The sequence below is a fragment of the Nematostella vectensis genome, chromosome 8 (assembly GCF_932526225.1).
Source record: "Nematostella vectensis chromosome 8, jaNemVect1.1, whole genome shotgun sequence".
In the NCBI taxonomy this organism is placed as follows: Eukaryota; Metazoa; Cnidaria; class Anthozoa; order Actiniaria; family Edwardsiidae; genus Nematostella; species Nematostella vectensis.
Window position 1 is genome coordinate 4855512 of NC_064041.1, and position 21275 is coordinate 4876786.

At 40.9% G+C, this 21275-nt stretch overlaps 2 protein-coding genes across 4 annotated transcripts in view; one reads left to right on the top strand and one right to left on the bottom strand.

The window, feature by feature from the left end:
• The window catches only part of LOC5508821 (molybdate-anion transporter), a 31160-nt gene that overhangs the window by 8413 nt on the left and 1472 nt on the right, over positions 1 to 21275 (top strand). The window contains exons 1-14 of one of the 3 annotated variants that reach the window (XM_032377631.2): positions 5098 to 5454; positions 6604 to 6748; positions 6927 to 6987; positions 8156 to 8263; positions 15348 to 15466; positions 16011 to 16147; positions 16967 to 17059; positions 18131 to 18198; positions 18416 to 18486; positions 18560 to 18614; positions 19312 to 19360; positions 20018 to 20071; positions 20167 to 20234; positions 21143 to 21272. In XM_032377631.2, the coding sequence (XP_032233522.1) occupies positions 5307 to 5454; positions 6604 to 6748; positions 6927 to 6987; positions 8156 to 8263; positions 15348 to 15466; positions 16011 to 16147; positions 16967 to 17059; positions 18131 to 18198; positions 18416 to 18486; positions 18560 to 18614; positions 19312 to 19360; positions 20018 to 20071; positions 20167 to 20234; positions 21143 to 21272 (1306 nt within the window). In that variant the 5' untranslated portion in view covers positions 5098 to 5306. Of the gene's footprint in view, positions 1 to 5097; positions 5455 to 6229; positions 6302 to 6603; positions 6749 to 6926; positions 6988 to 8155; positions 8264 to 15347; positions 15467 to 16010; positions 16148 to 16966; positions 17060 to 18130; positions 18199 to 18415; positions 18487 to 18559; positions 18615 to 19311; positions 19361 to 20017; positions 20072 to 20166; positions 20235 to 21142; positions 21273 to 21275 lie in introns of those variants that run through there. The other 2 variants (XM_048731822.1, XM_048731821.1) reach the window with 2 other exon arrangements.
• Positions 2881 to 4277, bottom strand: LOC116621232. Its single transcript, XM_032387276.2, has 2 exons — positions 4084 to 4277; positions 2881 to 3502 (listed from the first exon to the last, which is right to left on the bottom strand). The coding sequence occupies exons 1-2, from the start codon at positions 4275 to 4277 to the stop codon at positions 2881 to 2883; spliced, it is 816 nt and encodes a 271-aa protein (XP_032243167.2).

The following is a 21275-nucleotide window of genomic DNA, read 5'->3' on the forward strand; positions in this document are numbered from 1 at the left end:
AGACGGCAATACCACAAAATATTGGCGATTTTTTTCTATTGCAATGCTACCCACAATGAAGCGAAGAATAATTTAAAGTCGAGAATTGTATGCGAAAAAAGAAAAATATCGTTTTGTTGTAGGTTTCAAAAACGACGTTCCTCGTTAGAATGTCGCCATTCTTGTTTGCGAATCAAGCGCGAATCAGCGCGCGCACAATGCAAAAACAATTCAATGACTAAAAAATATCTGCTAAATTTTTGCAGATTTGTTTTCTGAAGTTAAATAATCATTTGACTACCAGGTTGAGATATAAAGATGACGGTAAAAGTTGTAATCACACAACGTTCTTCAGCAATAACTAAGGAGACATGAAGACGGGAACCGGTTTAGCGCGCGCATATGTTTTATCGTGTAATTTGGTTGACATCTCGATCTACGTCACAAATGACTGGACCAAAATAACACAATATTACAGATTTGAGTTATTCGCGCAAACGCGTGTTTTATAGGGTCCATACGAACCACATACCATTTGGAAGATGAAAATAAAAAGAATTGACAAAGTCTATTAACTCTGAAAGGTTATATGGACTTTAATCGACCTGTCGTAAACTGGAATGCCGCTTTAAGCTATTATCATTTTCACAAACTAATATTTTGCTTAGATGTAGGCAACAGAGGCCAGTGAATGCATGGTTTGGATCTTTAACTCGTAAGAGCAGGTTTTGCCAATTAAAGAAAGCACCAACAACAGAATATAAGTGAAATGGTATCATGTGGTTTCGCCCACAAAACAGTTTTGCCGACTAACCAATTCGCCGACAGTAGCTGTTTCACCGACACGACTTTTCGTCAAAATGAGAGTCGTTATTTTTACAATGCAAAAGACTACACTGCAGTGAAAGGTTGTTTGCTATAAAGTACCTGTTGTGTTTTGATATAAAAACTCAAATCAACATCAAGCCGCTATGAACAACACAATCATAATAAAAAATGTGCTAAATCCGCGATGAGATCCAGATTATTTATTTGCTTTGCAAACGGGCCACCTTTCCATGAGGCGCAAGAAAATATTCTCAAACTCAAGTGACAAGAAGCCGCATAAATAGAACTCGAGTCGACATGAATGTAATCTCAAACTCGCGATGTTCGACTTTACTGCTAAGATTACCCCAAACAACTAGTATCTAATAAAAGCTCGTGAGATCCAGATCATTTTTGTTTGTAAGTTACTGCTTTGCGAATCGACTGAGGCGCGCATTATCAAATTCGAAACATGTAAAAAGTTACAAATAGTTGACAACAAAACAAGTGAAAAAAACATAATTTGTGATATCTTCTTGTGATGCCGCTTTAAACAGTTAAATAAAAGAAAGGTTTTAGTTTAGTTAAAATTATAAAACATGTTTGTGGCAATCGATATCCTGCAATTAACGTCGGCAAAACACCCAGGGTTGTCGGCGAACAGACCGAAATTTATAGTGAAATCATGGAGCTTGATTATCTTTTTGCACCAAAGCTGCATGTCTTGAAAATAACATTTGAAATTAAAGCCAAAGTTTTGGTGTTGCTTGATTTACTTTTTACACGGTCATTCAAAAGTTACTCCTCGGTTTCGGAAAGAACAGCACTCATGTTTTGACAAAATTATCCACGTGCCACCAAAGGGAGTCTGACCATCTGATATATCTGTTCTTTTTTTTTAATCACTTCCTATTGTGAAAAACAATGGCCAAAAGATAAGTATTTACCCATTATCCAACTGACAAACTCTGTCAAACTTGGAAAAAACAAAAACAGTTCTTTCATGTTCGATCAGTCTTTCTTCTTCTTCATAGAATTGAATCTAATAGGATGTAATATAGACTGCATGCCTATATATGTCAACATTAAAGTGCAATACTTTAAAGCTAGTTTTTTTAAGTAACAATTAATTTTAAATACCTGTTTTCAAATGTTGTTAGGAAAAGAAAATACCAATTAGTTATGTTGTGCTAATTCATTGAATTTGATTTGACACTTGATAAGTAAATTAAAGGAGGCGTGTATCTAACAAGTCTTACCTTCCAAGGCTTCGTGGTAATGATGTCTACCAGACGATAAAATCAACTGATAGACAAGTAGTTTTGCTATTAATTAGGAATGTGTTGAAATGGTGACCGGATTTTATGTTTTTATCGACCTGTTGTAAGTCCGGTTGTGCTATTGTTTTTATCATGCAGTTATTGTTGGCGGTCCTTTCAAACAACCCAGGGTGCAATGGTAAAATTTTAAAAGAAATTGATTTTTCAAACCACATAATTTAATCTTTCGACGCGATGATTTAAGACAACGATCTTGGTGTAATTATATTTATTTACGAAATTCCTATATTTTTATTTGCTTCATCTACGATATTTGATATTGAATTTTACTTGCTTAAATTAGCCGATCGAAATGGGTGTTTTGTGTGAATTGATAGTCCAGGGGAGCGTAAAATAACTGGGTGATTTTTCCATAAAAGTAGTAATTGATCGTCTAATCTCTTAGGCCATAAAATTCCACCTCCCGATTCAATCCCCATAGGAGGTTTCACACGCTATTGGTGTTCTTTAACCTATTTTACAGTAAACCACAATTCAAGAGTATTAAATACTTCCAGCTCTAAAGGGTTAGAAATTGCTTCGACGACTCCCAATGTGCTATCTATTAGGATTAAGATTAATTTTGCTGACATCACTTCCGCCTGTTTTAAATCCACTTGAGGAAAAAGCCGAGAAGAGGTTCGAGACTTGTGTGCCTAACACAACAACAGAGCAAGAGATGGTTGTAAAAAAGGCTAGCGAATCAAACAAGTCTAGTTTTTTTTCCTGCTTATAACTAATACTTTGCCAAGTATAGATAGATGTTTCCAGGCCATTACAACTCTTCCATTTCCAGGTCCTCGATCGAGCATACCCGTGATGCCTTGCGCATATGGTCTGTTTTTGTATTTTCATTAGTGGGCTCTAAAGTATGGTAATAATGGACCTCGACCCTGGCTCCTGCCTCTTTGCGTCCCTCCAGCATGACCTGTGTTGGACTTGATGCTCCACGAACGGCACCATCTGCTCCATGGCTCTCGTCTGAGGGAACTGATATCTTTGACGGGTCAGATTTGTCACCAATATAATAATAATGGTTGATTTTGTCTGTTGGAATGCTTGCATCCTCATTCGCACAAACTGCAGTCTCTTCGTACGGCTCGGCGTACATCAGCTCCTGGCCGATCCCCCCCTCAGTAACTTCAAACCTCTCCCCTTCCTCCTCGGGTATATTTTTGTCAATTTTCCTCGCACGATGAAATATCACTCTGAAATTTCTTACAATAGAATGAGGTAGTTTAACTGATGGAGAATGGTTGTGAATTTTCCCTCTGATTTGATATATAGGATTCGTCAAATTTCTCTCACGGGTACACTGCACTATTTTGGCGAGCAAGGCTGGGTTGAGGCTTCTAGGGACTGTGGTATTGCTTTGCGAGGATCGTCTTACCGCTGACCTGTTGTACGCAAGGAATGCTGCGTTAGCGGGCTCCCACAAGTTTCGGTATAAAGCTGAGGATGCCGATTTAAAATAAAGTGAATCGGCATTCTCAGCTCTGGTAATGGGTCGCTAGATCCATTTAGAAACTTTTCCTACCCAATACAATCATGAACAAAGGGGCCAACCAACCGGAGTCGAAGTCAATGCTCTCTTTTTCCCGCTAACTTCCCTTTTCCATCGCGTGATTTTTCCGCGCGTTATTTCCTACCTCTACACTTCCCGACGGGGGTGATCGTCGGCAAAATTGATTTTAACCCTAAGGGATGGAACCTTGGGCGTGTGTGTGGTAAACAGAAATTCTCACCCCTGATCGGATAAAAACGTTAGACACCCCCTTGGGATCAGTAATAGAGTTAATCGAATTTTATACCTGGATAGCAGAATCGAAAAAATCCTTCAACACCCCAAGGATGGGAAAATTTTATACCCTGGGACAATCATCCCGTCTACTTTTTTGGAGAGTCCCCTATTCTCCCCATTTCCTTAAAAAGGCTAGAACATGATTTTTGGTTTTAAAATACAAGAGAAACTACTCACCTCCATTCAGCCAAGTGCTTTTTAACCCACGGGTACACGAGGTAGCAGCACAGCAAAGTCTCGATGGTAAGCAACACGGCTAGTACCACGACACCTAATGGCGAGTCACACTCACACTCACAAACACTTGGCAATAGATCAGATCCGTTCAACACTCGAGAAGGCGATAGATTCAAACCACTCCTATCAGACATTTTGGATGATTTTTTCCTGCACTTGATGGAGCTGAGCTTTCTCAGGAAAACATGTTTTCCTGCTTTTCTATAATAACCAAGCCTTTTTGCTTTCATTTGTGATATGCTTCATGAAACTGAAAATACGATGTGGACAGGTCACGTTTGCGTGCGTAACGTTTGGGATTTTGTCCATGCCAGTTTCGAGTTTATAAATTATGTTATTTAGACTTAGTTTTATACCACCACCCACCCACCTACCCACCCCACCGAAATACTGCATTGAACAAATCCGACCCTTGCTTTTCACACAAAAATATTTTATACACCAGCATGTTCAATCCAGTGGCGGATCCAAAGGGGGAGTGGAGTGGGGCTGGGAGGAGGGGGGGGGGGGGGGGGGATGGGTAGCTATACTCCAGTCTAGCAGCCTCGGAAATTTTTTTTTAGATTTTTTTTTGTGCGGAAAAAATTATATAATGCAGACAATGAAATCTTTTGAAAGCAGACCCATTGAATTCAAGACTGTTGCCTCGTTTTGCATTTTTAATAACCTTCTGAATTGTATTTTAATTATAATTGTTTTTTGGCTATTTTTTTCGTCTGTCTGAGAGATACAGAGAACAGAGAACAAAGAGAGAGAGAGAGAGAGAGAGAGAGAGAGAGAGAGAGAGAGAGAGAGAGAGAGAGAGAGAGAGAGAGAGAGAGAGAGAGAGAGAGAGAGAGAGAGAGAGAGAGAGAGAGAGAGAGAGAGAGAGAGAGATTACGAACGTAACTGCGAACACTGTCAAGCGGTCGACTGTATTTGGCGGGTAAAATGAATTAAAGGGTCACCATAGTCACCAGTGCGTTTTCTAAATGGTAGCGGGTACAAGTGACAAAAAATGGTTACCAAACTTGACAGCTGTCAACAAACTCTTAATCAGTCCTCGGTGATTAAATTCTTTCGATACCGGGAAGAGGTAAAACTTGAGAAACGTGGCAATCGAGACAGTAGGTGACCGAGTGACCTTTTGAAAGTCTGGGTACTAAAGGACCTGGGAATCCAAGATGGCGGTCTTTATACAAGCATTCGTTGTGCTTGTCATAGTGACCACTATATTTTACTACATCACAAGCGATAAACAGCAGGCTTCCAGCGACCCAGGGTTCCAAGCCTTTCAGAGGTCTTACTTGATCGTGTACTTACTAGCGCAAGGTAATCCCTCAACGAATTCACTCATGATTACAAAAAACCCTCCACAAAAATATATTAAACAACACATGTTAATACAGTACTGTATAGTACTTAGTGTTGTATATGTGTACGCTGAATTCGACTGTTCATGGTAATTCATTAGTGTCGTGAGCATTGAAATTTACTCTACATTGATCTATGACCCGTTGATAATGATAGGGTGAAGTAAGCAGTGCTCTTATGTCTTCATTTAATTCGGGCATTGAAACGAAATAGAATCACTCATTATTTTTTTCTTTATTTGTTAACCATTTTCATGTCTGGTTGCTGTGAGTTTCTACAACAATGTTTGGCCTAAGACTTAATTATCTAGTTGCAAGATAAATCACCATTTTCATTCTTTCTAGATGAGAAAATAACCCTGGATATTCTCTCTTTAACAAAAAAAATAGCAAATAAAAATGTTGGAAATGTCTTGAGCCTTGGGCTTTATTAAATCTACTCCATGAAAGCTTTTCCTATTTTCTCACTAGTACCAACTATAATAAAAAGATGGTTACAAGTAAGTACAAGTTTATTAAAAGACTAAACAACAAGGATTGTTTTGACTTAAAACCAGAGGCGTTTTAATTTATCCATTTTGTACAAACACCTTGTAGTTAAAGACACATTCTTTTGATGTATTATCTTCCCCTAGAGACAAGATGGAAAACAGTCTACCTAGACTAAACATCCATATGATTGTATTGTTTGATTGAATTGAATTATTTTTAACATGATAAAAAAAATTTATATACCAAACATTCAAGGGGTGTGTTTATTGGGGAGGGAAAAATTATGGACTAACTATTTAATTCCTCATGGGCAGGTAACCTGTTTTTTCCTGTTTGATATTTTTTTATGAACAGTAAGCATTCTTGTTATTTTTCTATCTGTAATGTTGGTATCCCTCTAAGTGAAGGTTTGCTTGTCTTACTTTTTTTACATGTTTTGGTTTGTTCAATTTTTTTTAATTTTAGGTCTGTTACCAATCACATATCAAATTGTTGGTCCTTTTATTTGAAAGTAGGTTGTGTTCTTAATCTTCTCTGTCTAAGATTATAAGGGCTTCCCTAAAACATTATCCAGAGGGTTTGTCATATTGTCTACAAAATTTTCTTTTTTCCACAGCGGCAGACTGGTTACAGGGGCCTCATGTCTATGCATTATTCTCAAGCTATGGCCTTACCCCTCTACAGATAAACCAGCTTTTTGTAGCTGGATTTGGGTCATCCATGATTTTTGGGACAATAGTGGGTTCTTTTGCAGATAAACTGTAAGTTGAAAAGACATTATATTATTTTATGTTATTTTACATAAAAATGTAGTTTTCATATGGTTCTTTTGCAGATAAATTTCAAGTTGAAAGGAAATGATATTGTATGTAATTTTAAATAAAAATGTAGTTTTCATAAAATGGATGATAAAATAACAAATATTTTTTTTTTCAACAGAGGAAGAAAATTCAATTGTATACTATATGGAATTCTTTATGGACTTGACTGTATATGTAAGGTAAGACTCATTTAATATGTAATGTAGGTACAAATATGAGAAAATAAAACTTAAGAGCTTACTCTTTATTAAAAAAAAAACAGCCAAATATCTTCAGTGGTAAAGTCATGATGTTTTAAAAAAATATACACATGTCAGTAATCATTTGTGGCATTTCCATTGAAATATCTTTATTGAAAGCTAATGAAATTGATATTTTGAATTCTCCAAAAGACACTTTTCTTTAAATAGCTGTCAACTCCCCCGAGTTAGGAGGGTGTCACAAGATTTTGGAACTCATCACAAGCCTAACTTTTGAAAGAATGTTCATACATTCTGTATTCACCCGCATTGGCGCTCCTGGGCTTTTTCACATATTACTTTTCACATGTTTACTGTATTTTCCCCAATTTCATAAGATTTCTGTCAAAGTTGGGTTGACAGCTATGACCCTATAAGCATCCTTTTTTTTTAAATGTTCAAAAATCACTTAAAATTAATTGGTACATTATTTTTTTTACCTTGGGCTCCTCAAAGTTATAACAAATTTTCTATTACCTGCTTCCAGTGGAGGGATTAATTACTTTACAATTTACTTACAGGTCAAAATATATCTGCATTCATTCTTTTACACAAAATGCAAAATATTAATAGCCTGCTGTTATGTAGCTTCCCCCAAAACCTCTGCATATTAGTGAGAAAATTTATATTCTTTGGCATGAAATCTGATGAATTTTAATTTAGAAAAATGTTTGGAAAGCAAATTAAGCTCATTGTGTTGAAATAACAGATTTTTTATTTGACTTTCTTGCTTTATTCTTCCTAAAACCAGTTATCCATTCTCATGTTAATTGTTATTGCATGTTAAATAATGTTTGTCTGTTTGTACTTGTTTCTATGTTGACGTCTGCCTGTTTTGTTGTTAGTTTTGTAGTTAGTTCTTAGTTGTTTAATCAAGATTATTAGTGTCTTGTATAGTTTAATTTCCAAATTTCCCCTAGTTTGTATTTCCGTAAATGTCTTACATGTTTTTTTTATTATTATCATAGGTACTTAGATATAGGGAGGGCCATATATTATAAAACTGTAAAAGGTTTATATGAAACCCTTAAATAAAGTTTATTGTATTGTATTATAGAAGAAATACATATTTATTACAGATTGAAAGATGTTATTTTTCCTTTTTCAGCATTTCCCAAACTTCTATATTTTGATGTGTGGGCGGTTCATGGGTGGAATCGCAACATCTATCTTATTCAGTGCTTTCGAGTCCTGGCTTGTATGCGAACACGGAAAGGTAATACCCAGGGGCCGATCTAGGGGGGCCAAGGGGGCCCCACACCCCTATTTCCAGACATTTGTCTTAAAACTAACAAGAAATATAAGGAAATATACGAGAGAACAATAAGTAAAGCCCCCCTTTCTTGGAACTTTTGCTTTGGCCCCCCCTTTTTTAAACTTCTGGATCCGCCCCTGATACTTGTGTATTCTTTTTCTCAAATAAATAAAAGAAGAAAAAATGTAAGGAAAGAAGAATTTTGTGATTAATTTTGATAGCTCAGTTACAGCTGATACTAGTTTTATGTGTGATTTTAAATAAATAATTTTTGGACTTATGGAAATTCCAGAAATTTTATAACAGAGAGAAACAGGATTTTGGATGTAGAAGTTTTAGGGGTGTCTGTATCACACTCGTCCAATGCAACCTTGCCAGAATGCAACAGGAAACAACCAACCCTTCCCTTAATGCAACAGGAGGTCCAACTCCATTTTCCCAGCATGCAATAGAGGCTCCAACCCATCCTTCCCAGAATGCAACAGAGGTTTTATCTCACCCTCTATCTCAGAGGGTCTATCTCACCCAACCAACCTGTTTTATTCGTGTTCCGTTGACTAAAAGCTAAGCCCTGCTGCGCATGGCCTGGTAACTAGCAAATTCAACAGGTATTCCATAACAAACATTAAACATAGTTGTAGACTAAACAGTAACTATAACTATAAGTCAGTTTCAAAAAACAAAGTTTATGTCTGGCATTTAAAAGTCACTACGTTGTAAACTATGACTGAGCATTGATCAGCCTTTGTGGAGGCTTCACAACTCGTCCTGATCGTGTGACTACTGGTTCTGTAAGTACAGGTGCCATGGCGTCTAATGGACCTGGACCACTTGGTTTTGGTGCTGGACTTCAGGTAGACATTCCTGAATACTTTGTTTCTTCATTGCTTGGCTCTAGAGCAGAATGGTCTTGTGCAGCTGATAGGTCAGGTTGAGCGTCTCGCAAATATACCCGATTTCTGCGATACGTCCTGCCATTGACTTATACAACGTAACTGCGTGGCGTTGTTGCCATGGCAACCACTGTCCCTGCCTTCCAATTGCTATGAACCTGTTGTGGATGTTCCTTCACCCTTACTGGTTAACCAACAACAAGACTAGGCAGTGACTTCGCTGTGCGATCATGATAGTGTTTGGCCTGCTTGCGCTTTTGGATGATCTGTTCTGTCACCGCTGCCTGTACTTCGGGCTTGTACAGCGCCTGGCTGCAAGGCAACATAGATCTGGTTCGGCGGGCCATAAGTCGTTGTGCTGGTGACCTGGATGTTCCTGGAGTTGGTGAGTTTCTCTATTCCAATAGTGACTTCCACAGGTCTGAGCCGTCTTTCTTGGCCTTGATGATGATTCTCTTCATAATCTCCACCGCCGACTCCACCTTCCCGTTAGACTTGTGGTGATGAGGACTTACAGTTACGTGATATATTTCCCATGCCATGGTGAACTCTTGGAATTCCTGTGAACTGTAGTTGGTTCCTTTGTCTGATATAAGAACTGCTGGTGTCCCGTGGGTTGCAAATATCGGTTTCATCTGCTGGATGAGAGTTTTAGATGACATGTCTGGGAGCTGAACTAGTTCTATGTAGTCAGAGTACAGGTCTACTTGGACCAAGTAGTGTTCGCCTTGCACTTCCAGGCAATCACTGGCAACTGCTTGGCATGGTAGCTGAGGTATGGGATGTGTCATCATTGGCACTTTCTGCTGTGCTTGTTGCATTTCTTGACAGGTGGAGCATCGCTGTACTGCTTCTGTAAGGTCAGCTGACATGCCTGGCCAATACATGATGTCTCTAGCTGTATTTGTAGTGTACTGGATACCTAGGTGTGACGCATGTGCTCGTGTTGTCATCTCGGTTCTCATTGTTGTAGGAATGACGATCCTGGTTCTCCTGAAGGCAAGTCCGTTCTGAGTTGATAGTTCATCTCTGTATGGCCAGTATTCACGGATACAAGTGGGAACTTCAGCTTTGTTTTCTGGCCAACCTTGCTTGGTGACTGTCATCAAGGTTTGGAGTGAGGGATCTTTGGCTGTCTCTCGTCTGATGTTGTCAAGTCGTTCGTCAGTCACAAACATCGACTTCTGCATATCGATATCTTCAATTTCTTCTGGTATCTTCTCTTCTTCACTTATCTGGAATATCTGATAGGCTGGTGTGTCTGGACGTGCATGGTCGAGCGTTAGTGTTCCGCGGGAAAGGGAATCACTGAGATACATCGTGGGCCCAGGCTTGTACTATACAGCAAGCGAGAATTTCTGTAGATGCAGACGCTTGGGGCAGGTAAGGATGGGCTTTTTGAAGATCGTGACGAGGGGCTTGTGATCTGTAAGGACTCATTGGACATTCTCAGGACATTCTCTTTGCCTAGAATGTAGTGTTCAAAACGTTCAGTTGCATACATGATTGCTAAGCACTCTTTCTCTGTTTGAGCATAGTTGCGCTCAGTCTGAGTGAGAGCTCTAGAGGCATAGGCAATGGGGTGTCTCTCTTGTGTAATGACTGCCCCAAGCCTACGTTGGAGCTGTCACTTTCAATGGTTACCTCTTTGTTGACATCATAATAGTGTAATACCGGTGCTTTGGTGATCATCATCTTGATCTTCTCAAAGGCTTCGTGGTGCTGTGGTAGCCAGTCAAACACTGCGCCCTTGTCAGTCAGAAGCCTGAGAGGTTCTGCTACCGTGCTTAGCTGGGCAAGGAATTTGGACAAGTAAGTGACAACACCAATGAAGCGCTTGACGCCTGCAATATTAACAGGCTGCTGCATCTCACAAATGGCTTCCACTTTTTCTGGATCAGCAGAGATTCCTTCTGCGCTGAGGACATGTCCTAAGTAGGTCACCCTGTCCAACTTGAATTTGAGCTTCTTCAGGTTGTGTTCTCTGCATCTATCCAGTAGGTCTTTGAGAGCTGCATCATGACATGCCATTGCTTCTTCTTCTGTTTCACCCGTTCCATAGATGATGATGTCATCATGGACTGCTGCGATGTTTGGAAGGCCTTCAATACATTCATTGATTCTGCGCTGGAACTCTTCTGGGGCGGCCATAAGGTGTCTAGAATGTTGTGAGGTAGCTTGATGTCTCGTCCAAGACAACTTGCAGAAATCCATCTTTTGCATCGACTTCTGGGAATACCTTGGCGTTGGTCAGTTTAGGTGACACTTCTTCAATAGTTGGAGTTGGATAATGGTTTCCGATTATGGCCTTGTTCAACTCCGATGGGTCTAGGCGTACTCGTAGCTTGTTTGGTTGTCGGACTACCACCATGATGCTTATCCATGGCGTTGGGGTAGTTACTTTAGCGATTACTTCCATTTCCTCAAGATCCTCAATCTTCTTCAGTTCATCCTGTACTGGGATAGGGATGCGCCTGGGATTGATCTGCTTGGGTTTCACAGTTGGATCTGTTTCTATGTGGTATGTACCCGGCAGCCTTCCAAGTCCACTAAAGACATCCTTGTAGTCATGTAAGACATGCTGTTTTGTCAGGGGTTCTTTTGGACCTGGCTCGATTTGGTGGACACATTCTTCGTTGAATTCAAGAAGCTTTTAGGCACTTAAAAGTGCTTCGCAGACTCTGCCTGACAGTGATGACGTTGGTGCCTCTTTGATTACCTGGAAGTGAACCTTTCTTGCGATCCCATTTGCTGTGCAGTGAAGCTTGACTTGCCCCATGGGTTTGATGGTTGACTGATTGTAGGCTCGCAGCTCAGTTTGGGACTGCTCGGGTTGCTTCTTGGTCAGCTTATTGTAGTCGTTTAGGGATAGTGTGCTGCATGTTGCTCGGGTATCAAGCTGAAAACAAACTCTAGCGAAGTGATTTTTCTTGCTGCAGTTACTGCAGACCTTCCCAAATGCTTTGCATTTTCCAGCAGCATGGCTGTCACCACAGTACTTGCAGTCTGTGATCTGCCACGGCTTTGATTTGGACTTGTTTTGCTTCGTATAGTGGACGGTCTCAGTTGGTTTCATTTTGTGAAGCTGTCTAACTGCCATTTCACTTGTGCGACAAATGTTTATTGCTTTGTCCAGGTCTAGTTCTTTTTTCTATTAGAAGGCGTTCTCGGGTGTCACTGTTGTTAACCCCAAATACAATCCGGTCCCTTAACATTTAATTCTAAGGAGTAGTGTACTTGCATGTGGCAATGCGATCTCTGAGTCTGTTCAAGAAACGGTCAAAGCTTTAACTGGGCTCTTGGACGGTGCAAAAGTACAAGTACCTCTCATATAAAATGTTCCTCTTGGACTGGAATTCTTCACCTAATTATTCCAGAATAGATGTGGGGGACTTTCGTTCATCATTGGTGAGGGGCAAATTCTTGTAAATTCTGTAGCAATCTTTGCCCATGACTGTCAAGAGAGTCGCTACCACGATTGTATCCGATTTCTTGTTTAATTCTGTCGCGATAATATAGTTTTCCCAGCTGTCTTTGAATATTTCCCAGTTGGTGGCCATATCTCCCTGCATTTCGATGAGTTGGGGCATTGGAAGCGACTTTGCCATGTTTGAGAAGATCCAATGCGATCTGTAAAATCCAAGATGCCGGCTATGTGTAGTCGGCAAATGTGCCGAAATAATTGCCAAAATCACTTTACAGATAAAAATAAATGCCCGTTGCATATGAACACTTATTTTAGTCTTCTTGCCCTCTTGGCTTGCTGGGAGGCCTTTTTGCTTTGCGAAATCCCGCTTCTTACACCATGTTTTATTCGTGTTCTGTTGACTACAAGCCCTGCTGCGCATGGCCTGTTAACTAGCAAATTCAACAGGTATACCATAACACAACCCTTCCCTGAATGCAACAGATGGTCTATTTCACCCAACCAACCCTTCCCTGAATGCAACAGATGGTCTATTTTACCCAACCAACCCTTCCCTGAATGCAACAGATGGTCTATTTCACCCAACCAACCCTTCCCTGAATGCAACAGATGGTCTATTTCACCCAACCAACCCTTCCCTGAATGCAACAGATGGTCTATTTCACCCAACCAACCCTTCCCTGAATGCAACAGATGGTCTATTTCACCCAACCAACCCTTCCCTGAATGCAACAGATGGTCTATTTCACCCAACCAACCCTTCCCTGAATGCAACAGATGGTCTATTTCACCCAACCAACCCTTCCCTGAATGCAACAGATGGTCTATTTCACCCAACCAACCCTTCCCTGAATGCAACAGATGGTCTATTTCACCCAACCAACCCTTCCCTGAATGCAACAGATGGTCTATTCCACCCAGCCAACCCTTCCCTGAATGAAACAGATGGTCTATTTCACCCAACCAACCCTTCCCTGAATGCAACAGATGGTCTATTTCACCCAACCAACCCTTCCCTGAATGCAACAGATGGTCTATTTCACCCAACCAACCCTTCCCTGAATGCAACAGATGGTCTATTTTACCCAACCAACCCTTCCCTGAATGCAACAGATGGTCTATTTCACCCAACCAACCCTTCCCTGAATGCAACAGATGGTCTATTTCACCCAACTAACCCTTCCCTGAATGCAACAGATGGTCTATTTCACCCAACCAACCCTTCCCTGAATGCAACAGATGGTCTATTTCACCCAACCAACCCTCCCTGAATGCAACAGATGGTCTATTTCACCCAACCAACCCTTCCCTGAATGCAACAGATGGTCTATTCCACCCAGCCAACCCTTCCCTGAATGAAACAGATGGTCTATTTCACCCAACCAACCCTTCCCTGAATGCAACAGATGGTCTATTTCACCCAACCAACCCTTCCCTGAATGCAACAGATGGTCTATTCCACCCAACCAACCCTTCCCTGAATGCAACAGATGGTCTATTCCACCCAGCCAACCCTTCCCTGAATGCAACAGATGGTCTATTTCACCCAACCAACCCTTCCCTGAATGCAACAGATGGTGTATTTTACCCAACCAACCCTTCCCTGAATGCAACAGATGGTCTATTTCACCCAACCAACCCTTCCCTGAATGCAACAGATGGTCTATTTTACCCAACCAACCCTTCCCTGAATGCAACAGATGGTCTATTTCACCCAACCAACCCTTCCCTGAATGCAACAGATGGTCTATTTCACCCAACCAACCCTTCCCTGAATGCAACAGATGGTCTATTTCACCCAACCAACCCTTCCCTGAATGCAACAGATGGTCTATTCCACCCAGCCAACCCTTCCCTGAATGCAACAGATGGTCTATTTCACCCAACCAACCCTTCCCTGAATGCAACAGATGGTCTATTTTACCCAACCAACCCTTCCCTGAATGCAACAGATGGTCTATTTCACCCAACCAACCCTTCCCTGAATGCAACAGATGGTCTATTTCACCCAACTAACCCTTCCCTGAATGCAACAGATGGTCTATTTCACCCAACCAACCCTTCCCTGAATGCAACAGATGGTCTATTTCACCCAACCAACCCTCCCTGAATGCAACAGATGGTCTATTTCACCCAACCAACCCTTCCCTGAATGCAACAGATGGTCTATTCCACCCAGCCAACCCTTCCCTGAATGAAACAGATGGTCTATTCCACCCAGCCAATCCTTCCCTGAATGCAACAGATGGTCTATTTCACCCAACCAACCCTTCCCTGAATGCAACAGATGGTCTATTTCACCCAACCAATCCTTCCCTGAATGCAACAGATGGTCTATTCCACCCAACTAACCCTTCCCTGAATGCAACAGATGGTCTATTCCACCCAACCAACCCTTCCCTGAATGCAACAGATGGTCTATTTCACCCAACCAACCCTTCCCTGAATGCAACAGATGGTCTATTTCACCCAACCAACCCTTCCCTGAATGCATTGCATTGTTACTGATTTCACCATTATAGTCCTTGTTTAGAGGCATTGCTGTGACATTTTGAGACTTCCAATTGTTTTTATGTAATTCTACTAACAAATAAGCCTAAGAATTTGGACAAATGTTTTTATTTTGGCTGTTGTTGTAGCAATGCATCATGGGTAAGGTAAGTTAACCTCTTTAAATATGAATCTTTGGGGCTTGCCATGAGACGTCCATGTCTTTTTTCCACAGAGAGGCTTCCGCAGGGATCTGCTTTCAGTGGTCTTCTCTCATGCTGTTCTTGGCAACTCCATCGTTGCTATTGGAGCTGGTCTAGTTGCACAGGCCGTGGCCGACACATTTGGATTTGTGTAAGTCAAAAAGCACAAAGCCTTGATTTGTTTGAGATGAGAGTTGATAAGAGTCTAGCTCCCAATAGTTGAAATAAAACAGTCTTTAAGAGGAGTTGACGAGAATGGACACCTTCATCAAAGAAACTGCACATTTAATTATTTGACTACAGGATCTAGAAAACTGTTGAACGCAATACTCTCATTAACTTTTATTTACAGGATCAAATCTAACTCTCACATCAAGTTTGAACATGTTCAATGTGAATGAGCAGGGGGGAGGGGCCAAGGGGGGACCCTTTCAGTAGCCAAAAATACAGTAAATGTATGTGACATTACCTAAATTACAGGAGAAAATGTCTAATGGGCCTCTTTGGGCCCCCTCCTGTTAAAAATCCTGGCTACGCCCCTAATAAGGGGGTGTGATAGTTCACGGCCAAACGTCGATAAGCTCTCACATATATCTGCCATGTCAACTCACATCTCTGTTTGATTAAGCCTTGACTCATTTTGTAGTAACTGTAATAAAAGTAAAAGACCTTCTTCTTTCCTTCCAATATCCCAGGGCACCGTTTACACTCTCCGTGGTTCTACTGGTTTTAGTCAGTGGTGTGGTGTTCACAACCTGGACTGAAAACTATGGCGACACATCCGGGAATCTTGCCAAATCACTAGGAAGTGGATTAAAAGCAATACGAAGGGGTATAGTGGTAACTTCTCACTTACCCAAAGCTCCTTCATCTTCCTTAAAATTCATTTTGATAAGATTTCAAGGCATTCTAATCACATGTTATGTATATATCATAATGAAGACATTTAATTTATTAATATTTCTATATCATATTTTATTTCTTTATGTTGATTTGGATACATTACATAAATACACAGACACGCCAGTGCTGAAAAACGCAAAACTAGTTCCAGTACCGCGCGGTTAAACCAGCCTTTTTGTTTTGAAATGGCGGCATTTTACCGGCGAACTGTCACATTTTGGCGAATGCTAAGAAAACTAGACCAAACCTAAGGCTATAATTTTCTTTATGACGCCCTTATTGTCACACAAATCTTTCACCTTTTATACAATATAGTTTTAATGCTGTACAGTTAGTCAAATCAGCGACTAAAGTCAGCCTTTCGTACCTTTTCTCGAACGATTCAACACTACGATTGTGCTTGTTTTCGCCAGACCACGCGCATGCGCATACGTTATTCAGCACTGTCCACATACACACATAAAGGATCTCTACTTTGCTCCTTTGTTGGTATGTTTATTATTTTTTAATGGCATAGCATACAGGCGCGTACCCAGGATTGGCTTAGGGGGGGGGGGGGGGGGGGGTGCGCAGTCATAGCTACCATATGGAAAGAGCATAGTACTTTATTTTAAGATTCCTTAATAAGAAATGACCCACTTTTTGCCGCCAAGGGGGGGGGGGATGCACGCGCATGCCTGCGCACCCCCCTGTGTACGCGCCTGGCATAGCCTTGGGCTTATAGTTTATTGTGCTATGTTTCTTGCAGACTCCAAAGTGTTGTGTCTTGGTCTGATCCAGTCTCTGTTTGAAGGATCCATGTACACTTTCGTCTTGGAGTGGACCCCAGCACTAACACCTGGTAGGCCTGGTTCATGACACAAATATATTGTGTTTGGGATTGGTCGCTTTGATTATAATACAGGGTGGATCAAAACTTCGCGCACTTTTTTAATAGAGTAAAAAACACAAGTCTTACAAAACAGCAGCATGACAAGTGCTGCATATGATTAAAATACTTTATTGTAAATACGAAAAATCAATAGCCTGAGCTGGCCGTCTTTGTTCTTAATTACAATTTTTATGCGCTTGGGTGTGAAGTGAAAAAGTCCCTGTAATATATCTACTGATACATTTCGCCAAGAACGGAGGTACCTCTTTAGTTATTTTATCGTCGTCGGCGATGGATCACTGTAACTTGACTTGTTCAAAACTCTAAACACTTTCTGTCACACTTTCTATGGAATTTGGCAAGTTTTGTTGGCAACATTTGATAAGTAACTTTAGCTTTGTGAACAGGAGCTCTGTTTTGTATGAATGTTATGTTTCGATTCGCACTGAACACCCTTGTTTTAGTAGCTGATCTTAGAATTCCTCGAATCTCCTCGCTTGTGTATTGCTTTGATAATTGTATTTTGGACGACTTTTGTCAGAACTGCTGGGCTCCCCATTCTGGCATTGTCAACAAAATCGTATACACCAATTCTTGGCGCAGCGCTCCGACCTTTGGATAATTTTAGCTATTTGCGTGCTATTTCTCTAAACGAATAGCCTGATGACCTCAAAATTGCTGCCTGGGCTCTAGAATTTGTCACTTTTCTTCCATTTTACGTTTCTAACGCTCCTGATGCTCGTGAAGCCTCGGCAAATAGAACTCTCTTTTCACAACAACAAAAATAGCGCGAAATGTTGCTTTCGGAATTCGCATGCGCGTAGCATTTGACGGGAAAAAGTTAAACTCTTCAAGATCTTAGGACTTCTTAAAAAATATTAACGAATGTTCGTTACTTATTTGAACTAGAAAAAAGTTTTTTTTAAATGGAAATAAGGTTTGTGGTCAAATATACGCGTTTTAAAAAGTGCACGAACTTTTAATCCACCCTGTACTGTTACCATGTAAATGTTACATCTCACTATTTTCTTTACTTCTCAGCATCTGCAATTGGTGCAAAGCAGACCAAAGAAACCATTCCACATGGATGGATATTTGCCGGATACATGGTGCGTAATTGGAAGAATTCCATTTTTTTCATATGTTGTGTTTATATACCTCCATCTAATACACCTCTTTTATGTACCTCTATCTAATTATCAAGTTTCGTACAGCAACTTCTTACAGCTTTTTTTTTTCTGACAGCTTTTCTTCTTTGCTCTACCTGTTTAGCAAACGTTTTATCCTTGTTTTACCTGTTTAACAAGTTTTGTCTTTGTTTGCTAGGTCTCCATTATGCTTGGGTCGTGTATTTTCAGATATATATGCAGGCTTTGCGCTCCAGAGAACTTCATGAGGTATTGATGGATTAACAAAAGTGTACCCCCCCCTCCCCCTGGATTATTCCTAATGTGTTGTTGTCTGCTGCAGATTTGTGTTCGCAATTGCTGCAATGTCCCTGGCAGTTCCGATCATCTCTCCACAGGTCAGTCTAAATAGATCTAATGGCAAATTCCCTAATAAATTACTCCACTGGAACTCGAGCTCTGACTTTCAGTTCCCTAGAGACTAGTTCTGAGTCATTTGCCGATTATTTAAACTGCCCGTGTAAAGGTGCGACGCGCGCTACCGTGATCTTTAAAGCGGATGTGATATTTAATTTTTCAGTGGGTAACATGAGCAGTGTTCGGGCGCGTACCCAGGATTGGCCGAGGGGGGGTGCGCCGTCATAGGTATCATATGGAAAAAGCATAGTATTTGAAGATTCCTTAATAAGAAATGACCCACTTTTTGTCCACCAAATGAACATAGGGGTGTACGCGCATGGTGCTCAATGCGGAAAATTAACAAAGCCGCTTGCGTCACTTTTATTTGCAACTCTTGGCAAATACGGTTGAACTTTGCCTAATTTTTTAAATTTTCTTTGTTGTCATAGCGCCCGCGCCCGCGCAGCCGTCGTTTGTTTCGGTCACGCAAAGCCTCCGTGGGGAGGGAGGCGTTGCGAGGACAGCTGCGCGAGAGACTAACCGCTCAAGAAAATTTCAACGTTTTTGTGGGTTCATGATTGTAAAGCCTTTGACTGGCTTTGAATTGTCTCCAAACAGTATTTATGCATTATTATATACCCCTCCTCCATCGCTCTTTATAGAACACTGTGGCCACGTGTACTGTTTTTGTTTCAGAGCCAGACGTCCATATTTATTGGTTTCCTAGTATTTGAATGCTGTGTTGGTAAGTCCGCATCAAAAATTTTTACATTTCTCTTGATCTTTTTAACCTCACTGCTATCGGGAACCTGTTTTCCCGAGCTAGCTGTTTCTATTTGACTAAAGCAGTTATTAGCCTCGTCCCCGTCCCCAGGGGTTTCTAGGCTGCCTGACCATCTTTTATATGGCGTCGCATTTCGATTTCACACTTTCTAGAGCGTCCGCCATTTTGTATCCGAATGGTTAGAGCTGACCAATTATTGCCTGGGGACGAGGCTGAGGATGTTTGTCTCACAAGTTCGATCTTATCTGCTCAGTAAAACTCTATGAGCTCAAAGGGACCTTAAGACCGACTTAGACAGCATGATTTAGTCGTATACGACTTGACGACTAAAAAAATACCTGTCCAGAACGGTGGTGTTCGCGCTGCAGAAAACACTGTCTTCGCTAAAGTAGAAATTAGTTTCTAGTCTTATTTTTGTTTTTTTGGAAGTACAACTCTAGTTGCCCTTATAGAAACTAGTAAAGAATTGAGCGCTTAGCGTAAAGGTAGTTTTTTTTCGGTCGCTTCTTCCAAAAACCCTCTAGCTCGTTAGGTCAGGCGGCATGGTATTGTGGTACATGTTTGGAGTTTTGTGGTGCCTGGTATAGATTGTACCACTGTTGTTTTGATTTATTCCAGGTATTTTCTGGCCTGCTGTGGGGACAATGAGAGGCAAATACGTGCCTGAAGAGAGTAAGTCTCGTCACACGACACGTGACTGCTTCCTCGCGCCCTTATTGGCTGACTATTTGTACATGCGCAGTGCTAACTCTCTTTTGTTATTTCAGCGCGGGCGACAATAATGAACATGTTTCGTATACCTCTGAATCTAATCGTCATTGTCATCTTATTACAGGTATGCTCGACTGTGAGAAATACTTTTTGTCACAAAGCATCTCAAACCATAGTGACTCTACTATGTACAAATGTTAAGGGAAACCTGATGCTTTAAAAAGAGCTAAATGGATCAAGGAGGTTTAAAAGACGGGAAATACATCAACACTGGGTTGAAAGGTGTGTTTTACGCCTCTGAGGCTAAATTCAAACGTCATATTATCCATGAGCCGTAAGTTTAATGCAAATTCATACAATTGAAGATGAAGATGGTCTATTTGCATTGAATACGGCTCATAGACGTTTAAACTCAGCCTGAAAAAGCAGGGCAGTTTCGCTGACGTTGCGCGTGTTAGCCCTTCGTTGGATACAAAAGCCGGGTGGGGTTTACCATCTTATTGTAGAATAAGAAAAAGAGAAGGCATTTGCTTCATGTTACCCCAACCGGCTGAAGTCTCTTTTGCTCCGACAAAGGTCTAAGGCTCAAAACGTCAATTTAAATACTCTGTTTTCACAAGCGTAAAACATACAATTCTATGTGTTGATTTTTCCCAGAATCCACCTCGTCTACAGACCAGCCTTTTATTCTAAAACTTGTTCGTAATTGTTTCTCTAGACATGATAAATGTCTAGATAAATGGGAAAAAATGACACCTACCCTCTTTCCTATACAGGGAATGGCATAGCCTACCCCCCCCCCCCCCTTAATAATACAGAGAAAGGCTCTGTCGCGACTGCGCCACCCATTCACGGCACATTGCCCTATCCTTTGCATCTGCTTGATTTAATCTTATTAAAAAAAGCGTTCTAAACATGAGAACAGCAGACACCTATATCCCCCTAAGCCTACCTAAATCAGGCAACACGAAAATATATTCCATGCTAGCTCCGCCTTTAGGCAGTGCCAAGATCTACGTGTCTAAATTGCAGGGCTTTCCCATGGCGATAGTATTCAAATGCTGCGTGGTTTTCCTGTTCACGTGTTGTGCCACCCAGCACTGGATGTACACTGTGTGCATCAAACCGGACGAATCATCCGTTCCCGGCGAAATAAAACGAGGTG

Coding starts and splice junctions, on each gene's coding strand:
- LOC116621232 (XM_032387276.2), bottom strand. CDS start 4,277: ATGTCTGATAGGAGTGGTTTGAATCTATCGCCTTCTCGAGTGTTGAAC. Junction 3,503..4,083: donor AAGCACTTGGCTGAATGGAG/GTGAGTAGTTTC, acceptor TGCGTACAACAG/GTCAGCGGTAAGACGATCCT.